Below are 20,089 nucleotides of genomic sequence, written 5' to 3'. Positions count from 1 at the left end.
TCATATCAGGTCCGCAGGTTTGACGTATTTGGGAGATTGCTTTTTCAGTCACAGAGAAGTGCTGTAAGGTAACAACTTGAGCCTGGAGCGATGCAGTCACAGTCTTAGTCACGTTCCCTCTCAGCAGTCTGCCCTTTAAAATTATCCAAAGACAAAAGAGCTGAAAGAGGCAGATTTCTGGCAAGATTTCACTGAACTTCAATTTACTGGATGGCTCTCAGGGTTACATAATGCTACACAGTCGACCGTGGATGTTGCCGCTGATTTACAAAGGCTTACAAAGGCCTGTCACATTCTGGTAGCACAGTGGAACTGTTACAGGCATATTCAAGTTATTCTATAATTGGAAATCCTGAACTACGGAGAATAAAATGTCGCGAGTGATCTTTGAGCCAAACACCTCACTCAGCACAAATAAATTCCTTCTTTTGTGTCTATTTTCTTGTATTTTTAGATATTGTGCCCATGTGTGGTTACAGAACAGCCGTAAAGTTTGACAAATGCAGCTTTAAAGAAAATGCTAAATGGACAGATACACATGGTATATGATGAGTCTGCTTGGCCATTGTTGTTGACACTGTTTATGCGTATGTGTCACATTCTCTCTGGGCAACTGCCTGGCCATCTTCGGTCCTGTTGTCCAGTGTGTGTCATGGTGGCTGGCAGGCAGGCCCTGCCTCATGTTGTCAGTGTCCCTTAAATAACTAGGCCAGAGCCTTGATGGCTAGTGGTGGATCAGCCCCATGGATCCGCCTCATCATTAATCTGCACATACAAAAGAGGCAAGTGTTGCAATGGGTATATAAGAGAGGGGATACATAACGAAAAGATGCCTTAAAAGTATTGTGATGTGTTCCATTGAATTTTATCAGAGAGAAATGAGTGAAACATAAAATGAAAGGCAGTCAGTAGCTTGTCCAGATCTCGCTCTGTTCTGTCACGAATGAGACTAGTGAACACCATTTACCTGTGCTTTCAGGTACTGAAGTAGGTTTTAAAACTTATTTTATTGAAAGTAAGCAACAGAATTTTTGACGATGACCTTTCACTTTCTTTTCTTTCTTTAATTTATGTTTATTAAAGTTTTCTCAACTAAACCTTGAACGTTAAGTTGAATAAAGTCTAGGTTAAGTTGTTCGGCTCCTGCTGGTACACTTGAGCTGATGCACAAACAGGATTACACATCAGATCCACAAAAATCTTTTACATCTTATGCATTTATGACTTGTCAGATGCTGTATAAAATGAGAAACATACTCTTTAAAGTATTCAAAATCACTCAAAATATTGACATGTCTACATCCAGAGCATGTAAATATAACTCAAAGACATGAACAGTTGAGGTGTGCACATTACGATTTCTAATATCCTTCTGATTAGGCAAATATTCTTCCATCAGTCCATTCATCGTTAATAATAGTTTTATTCCAATTATGGCTAATACATAGTCAGATAATCATATTTACGGTCCATTTTAAATCCCTAATAAAGCTGACAGGCTTATAGGAAACAAGATTTCACCAGGAAAACTAATGTAAGTAGAATGGAAGCATGCAGTCCACCCACAGAAAGACCCTGATTGATGACAGTGCTAACCACTGCAGCACAGTGTCACCAAGCACACTACTTTCAGTTTTGATCAGATCTCAGAGAAAATACATGCAATTTCTACACTGTGTTGCTTTGGTCTGAAAATATCACATGGGCCTGCCATTCATTAATAGTTTCTGAACAAATAATTGCCTCAGCTCACTTCTTTCTGCAGAAGAAAAAGTCAATTTAGTTGATGGCTTCAGTCTAATCTCTGGAATTTTAAGAATGGTGTTTACTTTGGAATGGAGTGATTGCCCCAGTTTTTCACATGCATTATCAAAATCACTGACACCTGTGTGGCCTTTGGAGTCCTGCAAGTCCTTAAAGAGGACACACATGAGAAATAACTTACAGTTTGTGACTTTGCTCTGCTAATTCGTGCTCTCTGCTGCATTCCATCACAATTTCACGTCCAGTTTTATTCTTGTATGATGATTTAGTGAGGACATTATTGCCCAATCACTTTTTATTTTACCCTAGACCCGACACCCATGATCAATGAACTCAAATCCACAAACTGGCGCCCCGTATGTGTAGAAATAGGCATACTAGATCACATACACGGCGCATTAATAGAAAAACGGTTGATTATTGAAACAAGATGTGCGTATTTTTAACTATAAAACGCAGCAATGTAACACTTGTCTTCCGCTTTTGTAGTTTGTGGTCAAATTACGTGTTAGGCGAGAGTCCTGTTTGGGGTCATTTTTCTAGCTGTTCTATGTCTATGGCTGTTCAGTCGTGCCTGGAAAACGTCGGGAACGCGCATGTCAGGATCGCTGCAGAGATCCCGCTGCCTCGGCTCTCACGATTAATCGTGGGGATGGTGTTGACAGCGAGAGGCGGCGGACGGCCACTTCTACGCGTTAAATAGATGTCCGGACCGGGTGAGGTTACATCCGTACGGGTGGAACACACACTCTCCGCGGCCCCGCCGCCGTTCGTGGAGGAGGACGACGCTGACAGGCCGAGGACGCCGTTAACATAACTGATGGAATTCCCAGCCGTCGCTAGATGGAGAAACCGAAAGGGTGGACTCGTTATAAATAATTAAAAAACCACAACACATCTGCTGCTTGAAACACAGGGAAGATGCATCTGCACCAGGTGCTGACTGGAGCCGTGAATCCCGGGGACTGCTGCTACTCGGTGGGAAGCGTGAATGACATCCCGTTCACGGTGAGCCTTTATTTTGACGTTATTCGCTGGAGATGACACCCACTGGAGCTCACGACCGACGAGCTAGCGCGATAGGTGGCTAACCAGCTTCACACTGTGTACACGGAGGAGCTAGCGAGCTAAAGCTAGCCGGTTAGTGAGCTAGCCCCACTGCCGCACCGAGAAGAGCCACAAACAGGCGAGGCAGCGGGGCATCCTCCGCTCCGGCTCCCCTTCACACTGACAGGCAGTCAGCCATTGACAAGTCAGGAGCCTCAACCAGCCGTCCAACTGCGGCGTCTGCATCTGCTACGCTTTTTATTATTTATCGCTGTCAGCGCTAGCCACTCAAATGACCTTTAGCTGCATCTCGTAACGTTAGAATTACTGCAAGGGAATCCCTTTGTGCAGCCTGAACATTGTCGGTCAATATTTGCACCGAGCGTTTTTTCCCCCCCTCTGTCTCCCTCTCTCTCCCCCTCTACAGCTGATAATGTATGGAGGGGAGAGGGGGGTTGGGGTTTGACCAAATTGCGCAATATCACCAGAAAGCAAACGCGTCGTGTTTGGTGTGCTTGCCGAAGCAGCTAAGCTTGCTCCCATTTGGCGTTAAATCCTCCTCACGGATCATCAGCTCGCTGTCATCCCGGCATCAGCTGCGCCAGTCCTGACGTACAGAGCCTTATATGGATACATGAGCTGGAGAGGCTGATCTGCAAGGAGGCACATCTCAAAAAACCGGACTTATCGCTCATCAATTCACCTTCAGTAAATCAGACTGTCTTTTTTTATATCTCCACAAGCACTGTTGTTCATACATGTTGACATCCCCTGGCTATAAATATTCACTTTGTCTGTCTGAGGTCTGGCAACTTACCAAAATGACTCTTTGTGCTTCAAGTTGACAAGGCCGAGAAGCAAGAGTCAGTACTCCATTTACAGCTGCTAGACATGGCAAGAGCGCATTATATTACAGCCTCTTTTGTTTTGCAGGCAGGAAATAGTACACAATGTTTCATAACTCCAACAAATGTTTGTCTTTCAGTGAAATGAATGGGCTACCCGGCTCCTGCAGAGGTTATACTACCATAATGGGAATGCTATTTGACATCTCTCTAACATTTGGTCTTGTTTCGAATTATATTTTGTATGCAAACACTAAATGACCAAATAGATGCCTGAGAGCAGAGTTAAGTGAAATTATGGTCTTGAACTGAGAGGCAGTGTATTGAAAGTTTACGATTTTATTGACAGTGAGGTGATCTTTTAGGACATCTCCTGGGGAAAACAAACCTTTCCAAAGCAGGTATTGACCTTTAGTGGAATAATGTTTATTTCTGAGGTGTTCTTACATTGTCATGCAAGCTCTCTGTAGACTGAAATGATAAAAGAATATTTTCTTCTGTTGCAAGGTTTTGCTTTTCTTGAACATCGCATGCATTCATAAGAAATCAGAAGTAGCTGGATTCTGGCTGACGATGAATTCTCAAGCAGCTTTGAAGTCGCATCCTTCCCTCGTGCTGAGATCAGAGTAAGCCTGGCTAATGGCTGCCAGATTTGGGTTGGACTGTTTCTGCTGCCTGTTAGTGAGGAGGTGTTTTCTTATTGTTGTTTTGACCTCTCAGTTTCATCATTTTTATCGAGGCACAAACACCCTCCTCTTCCCTTCCTGGCTTCTCGGAGTACAGTGCAGCAAATCACTCGCCCTCTCTGTTTTCAGATTTTCTTTTTTTTAACACATTATTAGTTTGCTTTTGCCGCACTCTGATCAAGGCAGTCTAAATGTAAAGAGGCAGATGTTGTATGTAGGGCTATATCTGCAGACACAGATGACGGTGAAGCTGAAGCCTTGCATGTTGCCACAGGCCACCAGTTTCTGTGCCTGGTGTTTTCGTTCTGTGTCGGAGAGGGTATTTGAAGAACACTCGACATCGTGTCCAATTCAGTTACACTCACACTGACCCCAAGGGCTCCCAGGCCAAACCCAGACAAAACCGTGAGCTTTTCACGTCCAGCAGGGCCTGCACGGCGTTTCATATCCCACTGTTTGCACTGACACACTGAGAGAATCAGGAAGAGATGGGTTTAACTGTGAATGGACGGAGAACTACAGGTGTGTTGATGTTACCTTCCAGTGAGGCTAATAGATGATAGCTATTGTCAGTTCTATAAATAGATCAAGCTGAAAGACAAGTGATTGACTTAATGAAGAATTACACAACACTGAAAAGCAGAGTCTTATGTCGGACAATTAAAAACACTTATTTTCATGTGGGTTATCGCATTTCTTACCTGATGGTTAGGGATGTAAGTACACCCACAAACATCCTGGGTTTGATATGCAAAGCTGCAGATGTGAGATCTGCTAAAAATAGAATACACGTGTAAACCACAGAGCAGAGTGAGAGAGCGCATGGACTATGACTTGTCTCCATTTCTCCTATCTATGCCTTTCATCTTTTATGGATCAGGACCAACATCAGAAAATAGTGCAGAAAGGAAGTGAGGCAGAAAAAAACTCAAAGCTGGCCATGATTTTCTGATATTACATAAATTCTTTTGGGAATTGTCTCTCAGGCATATATACAGGCATATATTTTCCAAATTTTAGTGCTGCAGACGCATGACTACTTACACCTGTAGGCAAAGTCCCGTCAGATTTTGTTGGACCTTTGTTAGCAGAGATTTGCATGTGCAGCGGTGGTGCTCGCGTATTGGATTCACATGTGAATTTTCAAGACCAATTACAGAACAAATCAAAGCAGATATATTTCCCTCCCTCTTTTTTTTCTCAAGACCATGTATTATGTACCAAAGTTAAATATGACCAAAAACGTGCACACATATATTAAATTATCCATGTGAGGCTAAGACAAAATCTCTATTGTCATAAATATTTAAGATCACTGTGGAATCACTTGAAAAAGTGAATTAATATAGAACTGTGCCACTAAGAAATCTTACATTAAGTTGCAGCTGCCGGTGTGAATGGCTACTTAGATCAAAATCGATACAATATGACCAACTAGCAGACAGGAGAAAGAACGAGGCTATTTTCAGTGCAGTTTTTGTTGTTGTTCACTGTTTTGTTGGCGTGAACAGAAAATCCCGTATGGCTTGACTGTAGACAGGAGGGTCAAAGTACATGTCTGCTATAGGCTTCTCCGGGGACGGTGTCTTATTACAGACTGACGGAAGCACCAGGTTACAGGTCACAACTGATCAATGGTGTTTTTAAAATCTCTGCAGCTGAAGCATTTAACTTCCGCCTGAAGTCTGCTAGCTAACGCAGGCATAAAAAAAAAATGCTACATGCTATGGTCGCAGCTGTGGATGTGGGACGTGCTCGCATGGTTGCGTGGGGCTGGGGTAAGAAGTAGCATCTGCTGGAATGAAGGCAGAAGTGATCTGTTCCTCTTATCTGCTTTCATTACCACAGCACATGACTGCATTCACTCCTATCCTTGGAAAAAAAACATAACATTTAAACAACTAATTCTTCCTCTTTGTGGTTTTCATTCTGAAAGAAAGCATTTTAAATATCCCTAATTAGTGAGATGTGTGTTAGCTTTTCTTTAAATTATCATGAGTAATGTTAACATATCTTGTAGATGAGCAGGTTTTATTTTAGTAGACTCAGAATGCAATTTGCTGAGTGAGCTTTAGAAGAAGAGGGGTTTCCCAAAGTTGCATTGAGAAAACAAAACCCATTCAGAGGGGCATCTTTTTTTTAAACTGTTGCCAGCATTATTGATATCGTTTTTAAAGAAATATTGCAAGGAACAAGGTCTGTCATGAGTGTTATCTTGGTGGGTGGTGGGTTTAAATACATCCCAGGCTTTTCTCTGTGGAAATTGCATGTTCTCCCTGTATCTGTGTGGGTTTTCCCTCCACGGTCCTGAATCATGCATGTGACCCTAGATTGCCTGGAGGAATGAATGACTGTGTGTGTGATTGTGTGTCTCATGTGTTTTTGTCCTGGGATGGACTGGTGACCTGCACAGGGTGAATCCGCCTTTGCCTCTAGTATCTTATGACCCTGAACAGGATGGAGTGGAATAGAAGAGGAATGGTTGGATCATGCTGCCATTCATGTACCAAATGGAACAAAACATTTAGTCAAAGGTGTCCAGTAAACAGTCTCATGGAAAATGTAATTTATTTTTTGCAATTTATCTGAAGTTCATGGTTCCTGTGGTTTTCTCATTTACACTTGCTTTGCCAACAGAGGTGTAATTTTACCCAAAAGCATATTTTCTTCCACTTTAAAAAAGAAAGGGTGGAAAAAAAGGTTTTATATCTGTCTGTCACACTTTTCTTTATCAGACACTAATCCATAAGGACAAAGATAATCACATGACAAACACACCACATGCAATTCCAAAATATTACACAAGAAAGGAAAAACTGATAAACGGCTAAACAATCACTTTACATTTAGACGAGACGGATTTGTTTTGTTCAAATAGTGATTAAAATAAATATCTCTTAAATTTTCAGAAATGCAAGTCCTTTCAGCAAAACGTCATCTCGCTATCTCTGCTTCCGAACACCAAAACAGAAACATGTTCATGTTTGCTGCTTCTAATACGTTCAATCAGTCGACTTTTGAGTGAAACGCAGCCGTATGTATGGACAGTCCGTAATGCCTTAATGGTGTGTTTTTCCTCTACAAACAAGCCTAACTCAATAGCTAGATAGCATTCACTGGAATACATTTCCAGCAACCCTCAATGTTATCATGTTTTCTTGAAAGACTGGCTTTACAGCAACTAAAGTCATAGCTAAATAGTAATTATAGGGTTGCTTACTTCTCAGTTTTTTAAAGATCTGTCCAGTCATTGATGTTGCAGACAAAATAAGTCCAATCGACCGAGATGTATGTGTCATTAAAGGACAATATGTGGCACCTCTTGATTATTATTGAAGTGCTGCAGACTAGAGATGTGATTCTCTGGTAATGACTGTTCAATATCTAATTTCCTTTGAAAGAACCCCAAAAGACAAACACAGTGTAAGAAAATCGATAAAGTGAACAACAGTGCATTTTTTGTCAGAGAAGACACTAACATTATTTATCGAATACTCTGTATATAAAAAGGTTTTCTCCAACATAGTAGGTGTAGAATTCCTGCTACTGAATTGTGTGTATTAATCTGCAATTGTTCAGGTTGAGATGTCTTAGCCTGTTCACTCTAAATAAATAATGTTGCAAAACTCGTTCCCAAAATTGTTGTTTCAGCTGACTAATGTCTGTGATGATCCCATTGAATGTGAGGTGTTGCATCTGAATTGCGGAATATTTGATAGAACTGTGTGACGTGTAAACTTAAAGCTCTGACCTCTCTTATGAAGCCAACACTCCTGGTCAGATCTGTCTCAGATCCATTAAAAACTGAAAACATACAAATACATGAATGTAGTTCGCTATTATTATGCCATTTATTAATGAGCCTTTTTCACAGGCGCATTGAAATTGTCACCATCTGTCTGATTATTCAAGCCATTAAGTAAACTGGGACAGCATGATATCAGATGAATACACGTTGAGTTAGTGCTTTTGAGATTGGTACAACAGTTCTCTCTCTTCTCTTGGACCCAGTTTTTACCAGATGTAACTGTGCTGTGTTTGCTTTTTGCATGAGCAGTGGAATAGGAACAAAGCAGTGATGATGGGTCATCCTCTTTAAGGTAGTGATGATACACTCGATGTCCTGTTGGGTAAAAATGAGCTCCCTGCAAAAAAAAAATCGTCATTAAAGACACCTATTCTCATTTGTGTGTGTGTGTGTGTGTGTGTGTGTGTGTGTGGGAGAGAGAGGTGGAGAGGTGCTGAACAGTTGTAGGCAGTGCGTGACGGTGACCGCTCTTAATGCCAGCTATAATGTGCACCAGCCACTACTGCAATAATAGTAAAGCACACGCGGCGTCTTACTTCAGTTCCTTTCTGCCTGTGACTTCCATATTCTGTTACAATATGCTAAGTATAGTCCATGGTCAATCTTTGCTATAACTTCATCCCTTGCTGCCTCTTTGTATCATACCTTTGGCGAATAATCCTGCCTTGTTGTGTGACCCAGAGTTTCTCAGCTGCTCCTCCTGTTCTCTTGAATAATGAAAGACTGGAGCCGTCATCCTGACTGTACTGTTGCTTTGAGGTCAGCAGCCTGTCTCACAGGTGCTGCCGCCGCCGTTCTGCACATGTACGCCAGCCGCCAGCTATAATAATCGGATCAATTTTCCTTCCAGCTCCTCTTGCAAATCTTAACACGGATCAGCCCGTTAGAGGAGGAAATTTGCTTGTTTGGTGTCTCTGTGTTTACTTGCGTAAAAGTGAAATGTTTTCCATGCAGTTTGATTCACAGCTGCATCCGAGGGTGTATTAGTCACATTATTCGTCTCCTGCGTTAGTTTTGCCGCTGCAGGCTGCCAGTGCTGGTTTAAAATAACGGTCAAGCTGTGCTGGTATCGCACCCTTCTCATGTAGTATTCATATTAGAGCTATTGAGGGCCTTGTTTCTGCGTTGGAGTAATGATCAGTGCAGATAACGTTCGGAACATTTTGTTAATTTTCTGAGTTTAATATTCCCACTGTGCTGCACCTGTTTGGCTCCAACTCTGAATGCAAACATATGCAAGGTTCATTTCAGTTAAAAGGAGGCAGTGCAAAACAATATTTTAGACTTTTGATAGAAAATGTGTCTCGTACTTGTTTCTAGAGATGGTTTTCTTGATTGCATGCTTAGTTTTTAGAACATTATATCAGATTACATCACTGTACTCTGAATCAACCTGCATAAATTCATGGTCATTTAAAAGGCGACTGTGGCTCAGGTGGGAGAGAGGTTGTGTCGCAATTGGAAGGTTGTTGGTTTTCGATTGCCAGTTTCCCCCTCTCCATGAGCAAGACACTGAACCCTAGTGGATGGGTTGAGCATCTTGCATGGCAGACGCCTTCACAGGTGTGTGAATGGATGAATGTTATTTGGGCACGGCGCAAGCAGTGAAAGAAGGTGCTTTATAAGTGAAGTACAATTACAATTTGTAAGTCTTATAAGTGACCATTGTGTTTTATTTGATGGGTATGTAGGATTAATGCAACACATTGTTTTTAAACTACATTAATATGTTGTTTTAACCCTGAAATACATGAAGGTTCATGCATTTTGTCACATTTTTATAGCATGTTTGCAGTAGAGATAAAAGTATTAAGTGTTAATGTATCTTATTAGTCTGTTTTCTTTCCCAAATTTATTCATCACATCATTTTCCATAATAAAAGTGAACACTTGCTCCAAATTGAAGTTGTCTGTTTGTTGTCTTGCTACTCTGCACTATTCAACTAATCACATAATATCCTGGAAAAGCTACTTCGATATCTTGAGCTGTCGCTCCCATACTTCACTTTGATTAGTAAAACTGCCTGAGAGATGCGACTGGCTTGAAGTTTATGAATCAGCAGGTTCAGCATCTGCCAGCACTCACTTGTTTTGTGGCTGTGTGTGAATGAACCACAATGGCTGTGTGCATGTCCTTCAGTAATAATGCGGCCTGTGATGCACTGATTGTCTTTGATTGTATTCACCTCTAAACATACTCAACAATGAGGAACCTTAGACACTGAGCAATGAAGTGTACAATATATTCCTTTCAAAGGTTTGTGGGTAAATGTATTGGTGATGAGTCCTGTCTTGTTTCATTTGTTTGTTGTTCAGTCATCTGATTCAGTTGCGTCTCTTCTGTCTGGTTTTCAGGCCTATGGCTCGGGGTGTGATGTGGTGATACTGGCGAGTGACTTTGATTGTGTTCAGATTATCCCGGGAGCTCAGAATGGAAACATACAGGTGGGCTGCGTGGAGTGCTCCCACCAGCTTGGCAGGGTAAGTGTCGACTGCACACTGAGACACACTCCCACACACAGATCTTGGTTTTTTTTTTCCTCCTGGGTTGCCAGAAGACATTATCGGTGACGCTGCGCATAAAGAGGCACATTTAGCTGTGCTTGCTGCCGTCTTGCACTGCCCATGCTCTTGTCTCCCTGCCCTCCTGCACCACTCCCCTCCTGCCCATCTCCCGCGGGAATGACGGTGCAGAAGCACTGATGGGGTGAGCAATGTTGTGATGATGAACACAGCTCTTTATTTTTAGATTGCTGCGTCCTATGGAAACACAGTCTGCATCTTTGAACCTCTTTCTACCAACCCAAATAAACGCCACAAGGTAAGCGTGACTGTTCGAGGCAGACGCTGTGATTTGCATCATTGTGTGCCGGGTTTAATCACACCTGTGTGCCAATAACATTGCATGGTGTCTGTCGCTCTCCCACCACTAACAGCAGCTTAACTATCAGTGGCAAAAGACAGGACAGTTCTTCCTTGATGCCATCACCTACAACTTGGCTTGGGACCCGCAAGGTACACCTTTGCTTTCTGCGTTCGACAGATGTTTGAGCAGAATTAATCCTCGGAGCACACAGCTCTTACTTCTGACCCTCTTTGGCTTGTCTGAACCGAAGTGGATTATGTCACCGCGTGTGTGCGTGGCCCTGTGTGTACTGTAGTAGACAACGCGGGACACGAGGTGTGCATCACGGTGCTTTTGTGTCCTCAGGGAACCGTATCCTAGCAGCAACGGAGCGGCTCCAGCTGTGGGCTCCTCCGCTGACAGACGCCCTAATAGAGGAGGAGGATGGGCAGCTGATGGAGGACCGGCCCCACCCTGTCCTCAACGACTGGAACTGTGTCTGGCAGTGCAAGTGCGTTACTGCTTTTTTTTTTTTTTTTTTTTTTTTTAAATACTGATACAACAACCTCGCCTTATTGACTTCCTAAAAGAAACACATTTAATCAGAATGGTCTATATATTAAGTCAGCAGCTTTTTTCAAAGCGATTGTGGACGTTTCTTGTCAGCAAAGTCAGTTAATGTTAAGCTGGGCAGCAGTTTTCCTTGTAAATCAAAACTATCAAAAATTGTGATTGAGCAGTTTCATTTTCAGTTGTCGAAAATGAAATTGTTGCAAAATAAATGACCTTCTCTTACCCCTGGTCATTTTTGTCCTGTCATGCAGTCTCGTCTCAGTTCCCTCCCTGTGCAGAAAAAACATGAACTAAAGTTCTTTCTCTTTAAAGTTGGTAAATTCTAATTTTCTCCAGTAAAAACATAGGTAGTTACTGATTAACTGTTTTTATGTAGTCTTATCCTGTCTCTTTAGTGTGCAGCCTGTGGTTTGTATTGCGTAAACAGACATAAAAATATAAAGCCATTTTTCTAATTGTAATATGATGACACATGGAAACCCATGAAACAAGGTCATGTGAGCGCTGGAGTGGCCGCAACGCAAAGTTGACACACATGGACTGCTGACAGGAAACTACTTGTCTTGTTTGCTCTGCTGAGCGTCTCCCATGAAGAAGTGACTGTAGCTGATATTATTGTTTGTCTGCTTGTACCTCTTAGGACCGCTGCTTCTGTTCACGTCGCCAAGTGGTCTCCTGATGGAGAGTACTTTGCAACTGTTGGAAAGGTAAAACAAATCATGTTGACACATCACAAAACACCCAATTATTGGATCTTTTTGCATAATTGTGTACTCTTTGAGGATGTGTTTGGCTGCTATGATAATGCCGTGCGTGTGTGTGTGTGTGTGTGTGTGTATACAGGATGACTGTTTACTCAAGGTGTGGTATCCCACCACGGGTTGGCGCTCTGCGGTGGTGGTTCAGGACCCATCAGACAAAAAGCCTCTTCCTGTTCACTTCTCCTTTGTTTACCTGGCGCATCCTCGCTCAGTCACTGGGATGTCCTGGAGGAAGACCAGCAAGTACATGCCAAAGTAAGCACCCTCTATCAAAACGTGATACATATACCTTCCTATTCTCCACTGGTCTTGCTTTATGACCCAACATTATCCCTTAACAGCAAGCTGCTGCCTACACCAACAAAATTGTTACACTTCTTAAAATAATGTAAAATAAAATGTGATGTCAAACCATAGGTCCAAATTGACCTTTCAGTTAGGCCAGCTTTAATATCTCACATTCAAACACCTCATTTCCATCCTCTGTTGTCCTCAATATAGTGATTGAATCTGCAGCCTTCCACCATGCACAAAGGTTAACAGGTTTTTTTTTTTCTGTCCTGGAAAAAACCCACAACCCACTGAAAAGGAGCTGGCCAACCACCAGTTTTCGAGCAGCAGTTCCAAACTTTCTTTTCCTGGAACCTTCTAGATTAACTTTTGGACTGTGCATCACTTCTCCAATCTGCCTGAAGTATTTCAAACGCAGTTCACTTAAAATACTGAGCTGTTTCATAGGCCGGCTGTGATAGTGTGCTGTAGAAGTGAAAAGGTGTTAATATCGTTTTGACAACTGCAGCAAAAACTTTGGCCCACCTGTGATTTGAGGTCCCCGTCGAGGGGTCCTGGACCTCAGGTTGGAAGCCACTACTCTAGAAAACAGCACAAAGTTTGAAATCAAAATACTGAATTTGCCTGGTTCAGTACTTTAAGATATTAATTCATGGAAACTTAAATCACTGTATTTTGATGTTGAAAAAAAAAATTCTACCCGAGTTTATCACAACACTTTTTTTTCATTGCAATGTGGACAAAGTAGTTTTTAAAGAATGATGCTTTGCACCCTGGAATGGCACACTGGACATGTGTAAAAATATAGATAATTTTCTCAGTACAGGGACCAGAACTTGAAAACCAAACTTTTTGTTTGTAACTTTAAAATTACAAACCATTAAACTGGTGCCTTGAGCTGTTTTGTGGTTGTTTGGCATCAGTCTGATTTGTCTGTGGTTGTAGAGAAAATTAAGGATGCTGAATCATGTGTGAAAGCAGGCCATAAAATGGCATTCAGCCTTTTTTACTTCGATTTTATTTCCCTTTTGCTTTTGTGTCTTCCAACCAGCAAGAAAATTTCAGCATTCACATGTCAGTTTTTACTTTCCATTAAGCTTTTTACGATCTTTTTTTTTTCAAGGTCATCTATTAGGTGTTATAATTTTGATGTAAAGATTAAGACTATGTTTGTTACTGAATCAGAATTTTTTCAGGCTAATCTATGATGTCCATAGTCATAGATCTCTTTAAAAACATAGTAAAATGATTATTCAGGATTCTTTATTGTTCTGCCAGTACACTGACATGGTACGATATTCCATACTCAAATCCTGGGAAACAGAATAAAATATAAAGTATTAAAAAGTAGAATGGAAAAGTCATATAAATAGAGACAATTTAAAAAAAACAATATGTAAAGTGTTTACAATAGGAAACAGATAAATCTTTGCGTAATGTCAGTGCAGGGTGTGAGGGGTGTTTTTAATGAATATTTGTTAAATCTCCAGCTTTAATAAAAACTGACGCTGGAATTGTGTTGCTGTTTTCAAGGGGTTCAGTGTGCAATGTGTTGCTGACATCCTGTGAAGACGGTGTGTGTCGGCTGTGGTCGGAGACTCTATTACCCGAAGACAGTCTGCTTGGAGGACAGATCTCTGAGAACACACACACCTTCAGCTCCAGCCTGCCAGGCCTGGGAGGCAATAAGGACAAGATCCAGCATGCTTTAGAGGTACTTTATGTCTCATATCATCAGCAATTATTAATCAAATGTAGAGGCAGAAATGTGATTGTTTGATCCGTTTGTCTGCGTGTGTGTGTTTTTTAAAGTCAATCCACCACCTAAAACACCTGCGCCGGGGTCGACGACGATCCTCTGCCCTTGTGGCACACAGTGAGCTGCTCCCCTCCCAGCTCGGCACACAGGATGCACACACTCACCGCCACATCGCTCACCATGCCAACGCTCTCTGTCACTTTCATATCTCAGCCAGTATTAACCCCAACACAGGTAAGCAGTTATTATTGGATGTGAATCTAAAAATACATGGTATTTATCAGAGGATGAGTCATTCAGGGCAGCTGGAAATTGTAACAATGTATTCAATATTTTCTGATAACTTCCGTCGACATGCCTTTTTTTTTTTCAGATATCCCATCAATGCTAGCAGACTCTGCAGTGTTCAACCCAGATGATGGTACCGGTGGTGGAGGCTTTATGGTTCACTGGCTAAACAATAAAGATCTCAGCTTCACTTCCTCCATGGATCTCTTTATGCTGCAGCTCCGCAAGTTCTCCGAACAGCAGCTGGACCAGACTGCTGAAGACCCCCTAGACCCCGAAGGATCCCCCATGAAGTTTGACTTTGGTATGACGCACATCGGGGCCCGCATCGCTTTACTCAAACTCGGTCGCTTAAAATAACATCACGTTGTAAAAGCATATTGTTCTGTGACTCATTAGATCTGGACGAGATGTCTGACAAAGCATCCTCCGAGCACGGAGAGGAGGGTGAGTCAGCAGAGCAGGGAAGCACCAAGGCCTCCTCCCCTGGATCCAGCTCCAGCATGCCTTTGCCCTCCATGCTGCTGGAGCGGAAGATGGAGACTCTGACCACAGAGTGGAACAAAAGCCCTGACATGCTGTTCACCATCCATCCCTCTGATGGATCTTTCCTGGTTTGGCACGTAAAATACCTGGATGAGTTCAACCAGGGCATCTTCAGACAAGTTCAGGTGAACATGAATGATACTTTCCCCGTCCTATTTTTTTTTTGTCATTGGGCAGAGGAGAATCCCTGTTGCATGCACGAACTGTTTGCTACATAATTGTGGTCAGGCTTTGTCTAAATTGGAAAATGACTTGGCACTTTTGAGAAGCAAGAGTTTTGAGGATTTGATGCTGTTAAAGTTTTGAAAATCTGTGTACTTTGCAAACCTTAATGATTCAAAGACAAGCTAATGAGCCCAAATGTATTTTCACATTCACACACACATTTTTATATTAATATGCAGTGAGAAGTTAGCGCCAGCTAGCCCTGCTGTCATAAAGAAAAGCGGCACTCGCAAAACAAAATGAGCTGAAGAAGATAAAACTCATCCGACAATGTTAAAGAAAAGAACATATTTCACTACTCTTATTGTAACTGTTTTGCACTGACTACAGTTTTAAAGTTCATCATGCAGACAAATCAGATGTGTAATGACTGTAACAATAGAAGACACAGACCTTTTTAAGTGGAGTTTCATATGACTGTACAAATCCACGCAAATGTCAAAACAGTTGATATTTTTTTAGGCCCAGAGAAATACTAACAGAAAATCAGTTTGGCAGACCTTAAACTGAAGACTCTGACTCCCTGGCCTATGATCCTGATGGTTTTATCCTGTCCCTCCAGGTGTCCTTCTCCTCTCGTATTCCAGTGGCATTTCCCACAGGTGATGCTAACTCACTGAGCAAAAACATCCTCATGTACGCCTGCACTTTGACCGAGGGTGAGAGCGCCGGGGGAAACGAACAGGGGAGGATGGCTCATGTCTCCCATTCTGCGTCAGCCTCGGCCGGCCTGGGATCACCTGCTTTGGCCTCCTCTCCCAGCCCTGGCCTCGGCATTAGTCCTGCCGTCATGATGGTCTCCAAACATGTTGACGGATCCCTCAACCAGGTATAAGATGCACTCTCTTTTTTTTTTTCTTCATAAGGTACCACTCTGCATGATGTACACAAATAACCTAATCTTATCGAGGTCACGTGAACTAATTGTGTTTGTTTAGCATGTCCTGCCTCATAAAATGTTTGGCTCCCTCTCTCTCTCTCTCTCTCTCTCTGCAGTGGGCAGTGACATTTGCTGAGCGTTCCGCCTTTTCCAATGTACTGACAGTATCTCACAAGTTTCGGTACTGCGGCCACCGCTTTCATCTGAATGACCAGGCCTGTCACACAGTGCTGCCACTGCTGCTGACCTCCTCTCACCACAATGCCCTGCTCACCCCTCCCTCGGCCCCCGGCAGCCTGGAAGGGGAGCAGCCTCCCACCTTTCCTCTACCAAAGGGACTTCCCAGGTACAGAAAATATGCTCATTTTAGTTCATGCTCTACAAGTTCAATAGTTCAGGTACCTGAAACCAAGAAGCCAAAAAAAAAAAAAAACGGAATAACTGAACTATCTCTTACATACCACAGCAACAACATAGCTTCATGCTACAATGCCAGAACACAACTAACATCAGTGACCTACTGCGCACGCAGTCTTCTTGTGCACACATAGCTTTTTTCTGTGGAAAAGACAGACATGGATGACATGGCTGAAATACTTAACATGCTTCTCTAGAGGTTCAGTATCGGTAACACTAGAACTGATCCCGACTTTCTTTTGCATTGACAGGAAGCAGCTTCGTAATGCAGCAACAAGGACCTTTCACGACCCCAATGCCATATACAGTGAGCTGATCTTGTGGAGAGTGGACCACATTGGACCCTTGTCTTGCACTGGAGGCGTCTCTGAACTGGCCCGCATCAACTCTCTGCACACCTCTGCCTTCAGCAATGTTGCTTGGCTTCCTACACTCGTGCCCAGCTCTGTACTTGGTAAACGCGCAGTGCATTTTTAATATGAATTTAAATTTTATCGGATGACAGTGCAGAAAGCTGATGTTATGAGGTTCAACTTAAAAAAAGGAAGTTTTACCTTCCCTGAATCAAATGAGCTTCTGTTTTGTGCCTGTAGGAGCACATATTTTATTCACTGTGTGGCAAGAGACAAACTCGTAGAAGGAAATGTGCAGATGTGAATTAGGCCATGTCTCCAGCATGTGCCGTCACAAACATAACCAAATTTTGTAATCACATTTTCCACTCAAAATATTCTTTGGCTACTAATGCATAGGTTGAAAACTGTATATTTTTATGCCAAAGACTTAAAAGTATCTTTTTTTTTATAGGGTCTCGTTCCTCTAAATTGTTGTTTTATCCTTCCAGAGGTGAAATTTGTAGTTACTTTCCACGCTTGTTTCCAAACTACCTTAATTATGAGTTTTGGAGAATTGTGAGCAAGTCATTACTGATGCATTGCATGGGGATGAAATCGTTTCTTACAAACATGTTTGTGCCCATCAGGAACGTACTGTAACAGTGCCAGCGCCTGCTTCGTGGCATCAGATGGTAAAAATCTGCGTCTCTATCAAGCTGTGGTGGATGCCAGAAAATTGCTGGATGAACTGTCGGATCCTGAGACTTCTGTGAGTTGAATCTGTTTAAACAGTGCAGAAAAATGCTGTGATCGCTCACTCAGAAGTAATTATGGGATTTGTTTCACATGTTGACATCAGGTTCACAAAGTCCGCTCTCTTAAAAAAAAATGTTTTTTTGTTTCTGCCTCTTGTTTCAAAATAATCTTTAGTCTACCCTACCATACTATAACTTTTACAGAGAACATATTAAGTTAGACGGTTGTCATGTCACTGTTAGTTTGAAATGAAATTCACAGACAAAAATTCCTCATTCATATGCATTTCTTTTTAGAAACTGGTGGGCGAAGTGTTCAACATCGTCAGCCAGCAGTCCACTGCCAGACCTGGATGTATCATCGAGTTGGACGTCATCACAAATCAGGTCAGCAGCCGCTCTGTGTTTTTCATGCTAACTACAGATCAGCCGTTTACAGAAATCCTGGTCTCACATTCCTGACACTGTGTACACCCAAAGACATCAGGAACTGATAATGTGTTCATATCCGTCCAGTGTGGCGCCAACACCCAACTGCTGCATGTCTTCCAAGAGGACTTTATTCTCGGTTACAAGCCACAGAAAGAACAAGAAGCATTCACATCTGCCTTTCCTGGTGAAGGTGAACATTACTGCTAATTCTTCCTTCCCCTCTTTTAGACCTGATGGTGATTCAATGAATTTTTTCTCGCGCTCTCTCTCCTTGTAGAGTACCAACCAGCACCATTTTCGGAGAAGTTTTTTCTGGTTGTGATAGAAAAGGATCTCAACAGGAACTCTGTCCTGCAGATGTGGCACCTGCACCTTCAGTCTGTGCAAGCCTGTGTTGGTCAGTCTGAGCTTCAGACATCTCGGTTGTTGCTGTCATCTTTGAAGACAAAGCATATCCTTTGGAAATCTGAATGCATGCTTTAACATTTCTGTTTGATTGTTTCCAGATGAACCAAGTCCAGATTATAGCTTCCAGAGTCAACTAATGGTTCCCAATCAAGTTATGAATCCAGACTCTTCTCCAGAGACCTCGCCCGTCAGACCCTTGCCACGGTCGGCTTCTACAGCTAACTTGCAATCAGCGAGCAAACTCATCCTCAGCTCCAAGTTGGTGTACAGCAAGCGGCTGGACCTGCCTCATGGGGTGGAGGTTACCAGGGCAACCCCTTCCGCAGGTACAATCCCTGTTGTTGCCAAATCAAAAAGAACCATCAAACTCTTGCTTGTACTTGTTCTTTAAATTGCGGTGACGTGTTATCTTTGTTTCAGATCAGTTGAGAAATATCAGAAATTTTGAAATGAGCCAAAAAGCACCACATTTGCATGAAATGTTGAAATGTCTTAGTTTTGTTTTGCTTGTGTTTTCACACTTCTTCTTCTTCTTTTTATTTTGCTAGGTCATCTGAGTTCCTCCTCCATCTACCCTGTGTGCCTGGCTCCATACCTGATTGTTACAACCTGCTCCGACTCTCGCGTACGGTTCTGGCGCTGCGCCGTGGAGGGGGATGAGGGCTACAGCGAGGATGGCCAGGACAACCGAGCGTTCCGCTGGGAGCCCTGGGCCCTGATGAATGAGGAGGAAGACAACAACAGTGCCGTGTGTGTGTCGGGGCGGCCTGTCGCCGTGTCCTGCTCATACATCGGCCGGCTGGCCGTGGCGTTCAAGCAGCCACGACCGGGACAGGTGGGAAATCAAAAGTTGCATTGGAATGTTTTGGAGAGCATGATTTAATGTAAATGCAGTCAATAAATATTGATGAATACGGTACATCTCCTGGATTCCTGTAGTAGATAATGATACTACATATATTAGCATAGAAACGCATTTTTACAGAAAGCAAATAGTGTGAGTGAGGAACTAGATAAGTACAGAATGCCTTATATTGCATTTTACTCGTGTGATTGTTCAGTAAGCTGTTAGTGAAAAGTGGTCAGACGTCCGTCATCGTGACCTTTCATGATGATTCACAACACTAAAGGAAGTGGAGCATGGCCCCGTGTCACTCTGCATGTGTTTTAGATATTTACACCGTGCTCTACCTCTTCTCCTCAGCTGCAGAGCTCTGGAGAGAACTTCTCTATGCACGTGTCCATCTATGAGTGCGAGTCCACTGGAGGATCAGAGTGGGTTTTAGAGCAAACTCTCCATCTGGATGACTTCACCAGACCTACATCAACGCTAGATCCAAGAGTCAGTGTGGACTCCAACCTCTTTGTCTACAGCAGGTAAGAAGGACGTAGTGTTTTTGGAGTATTTTTAATCAGTTTTGTAA

At 42.6% G+C, this 20,089-nt stretch overlaps 1 protein-coding gene across 4 annotated transcripts in view; it reads left to right on the top strand.

The window, feature by feature from the left end:
- Positions 1-2,361: 2,361 nt before the first annotated feature.
- Positions 2,362-20,089, top strand: part of dmxl2 (Dmx-like 2) — a 37,467-nt gene continuing 19,739 nt past the window's right edge. For 2 of the 4 annotated variants that reach the window (XM_030093198.1, XM_030093207.1), the window contains exons 1-21: positions 2,363-2,772; positions 10,506-10,631; positions 10,900-10,971; positions 11,087-11,165; positions 11,362-11,506; positions 12,209-12,275; positions 12,412-12,584; positions 14,154-14,334; positions 14,433-14,613; positions 14,753-14,971; positions 15,067-15,338; positions 16,001-16,267; positions 16,435-16,664; positions 16,987-17,189; positions 17,718-17,839; positions 18,123-18,212; positions 18,342-18,447; positions 18,535-18,654; positions 18,764-18,991; positions 19,214-19,500; positions 19,870-20,042. In XM_030093198.1, coding sequence (XP_029949058.1) covers positions 2,686-2,772; positions 10,506-10,631; positions 10,900-10,971; positions 11,087-11,165; positions 11,362-11,506; positions 12,209-12,275; positions 12,412-12,584; positions 14,154-14,334; positions 14,433-14,613; positions 14,753-14,971; positions 15,067-15,338; positions 16,001-16,267; positions 16,435-16,664; positions 16,987-17,189; positions 17,718-17,839; positions 18,123-18,212; positions 18,342-18,447; positions 18,535-18,654; positions 18,764-18,991; positions 19,214-19,500; positions 19,870-20,042 — 3,428 coding nt within the window. In that variant the 5' untranslated portion in view covers positions 2,363-2,685. Of the gene's footprint in view, positions 2,773-10,505; positions 10,632-10,899; positions 10,972-11,086; positions 11,166-11,361; positions 11,507-12,208; positions 12,276-12,411; positions 12,585-14,153; positions 14,335-14,432; positions 14,614-14,752; positions 14,972-15,066; positions 15,339-16,000; positions 16,268-16,434; positions 16,665-16,986; positions 17,190-17,717; positions 17,840-18,122; positions 18,213-18,341; positions 18,448-18,534; positions 18,655-18,763; positions 18,992-19,213; positions 19,501-19,869; positions 20,043-20,089 lie in introns of all 4 variants that reach the window. The other 2 variants (XM_030093224.1, XM_030093217.1) reach the window with 2 other exon arrangements.

The sequence above is a fragment of the Salarias fasciatus genome, chromosome 1 (genome assembly GCF_902148845.1).
Source record: "Salarias fasciatus chromosome 1, fSalaFa1.1, whole genome shotgun sequence".
Classification (NCBI taxonomy): domain Eukaryota; kingdom Metazoa; phylum Chordata; class Actinopteri; order Blenniiformes; family Blenniidae; genus Salarias; species Salarias fasciatus.
The sequence above is the reverse complement of the archived record's forward strand: the minus strand, read 5'-3'. Positions and strand labels throughout refer to the sequence as shown.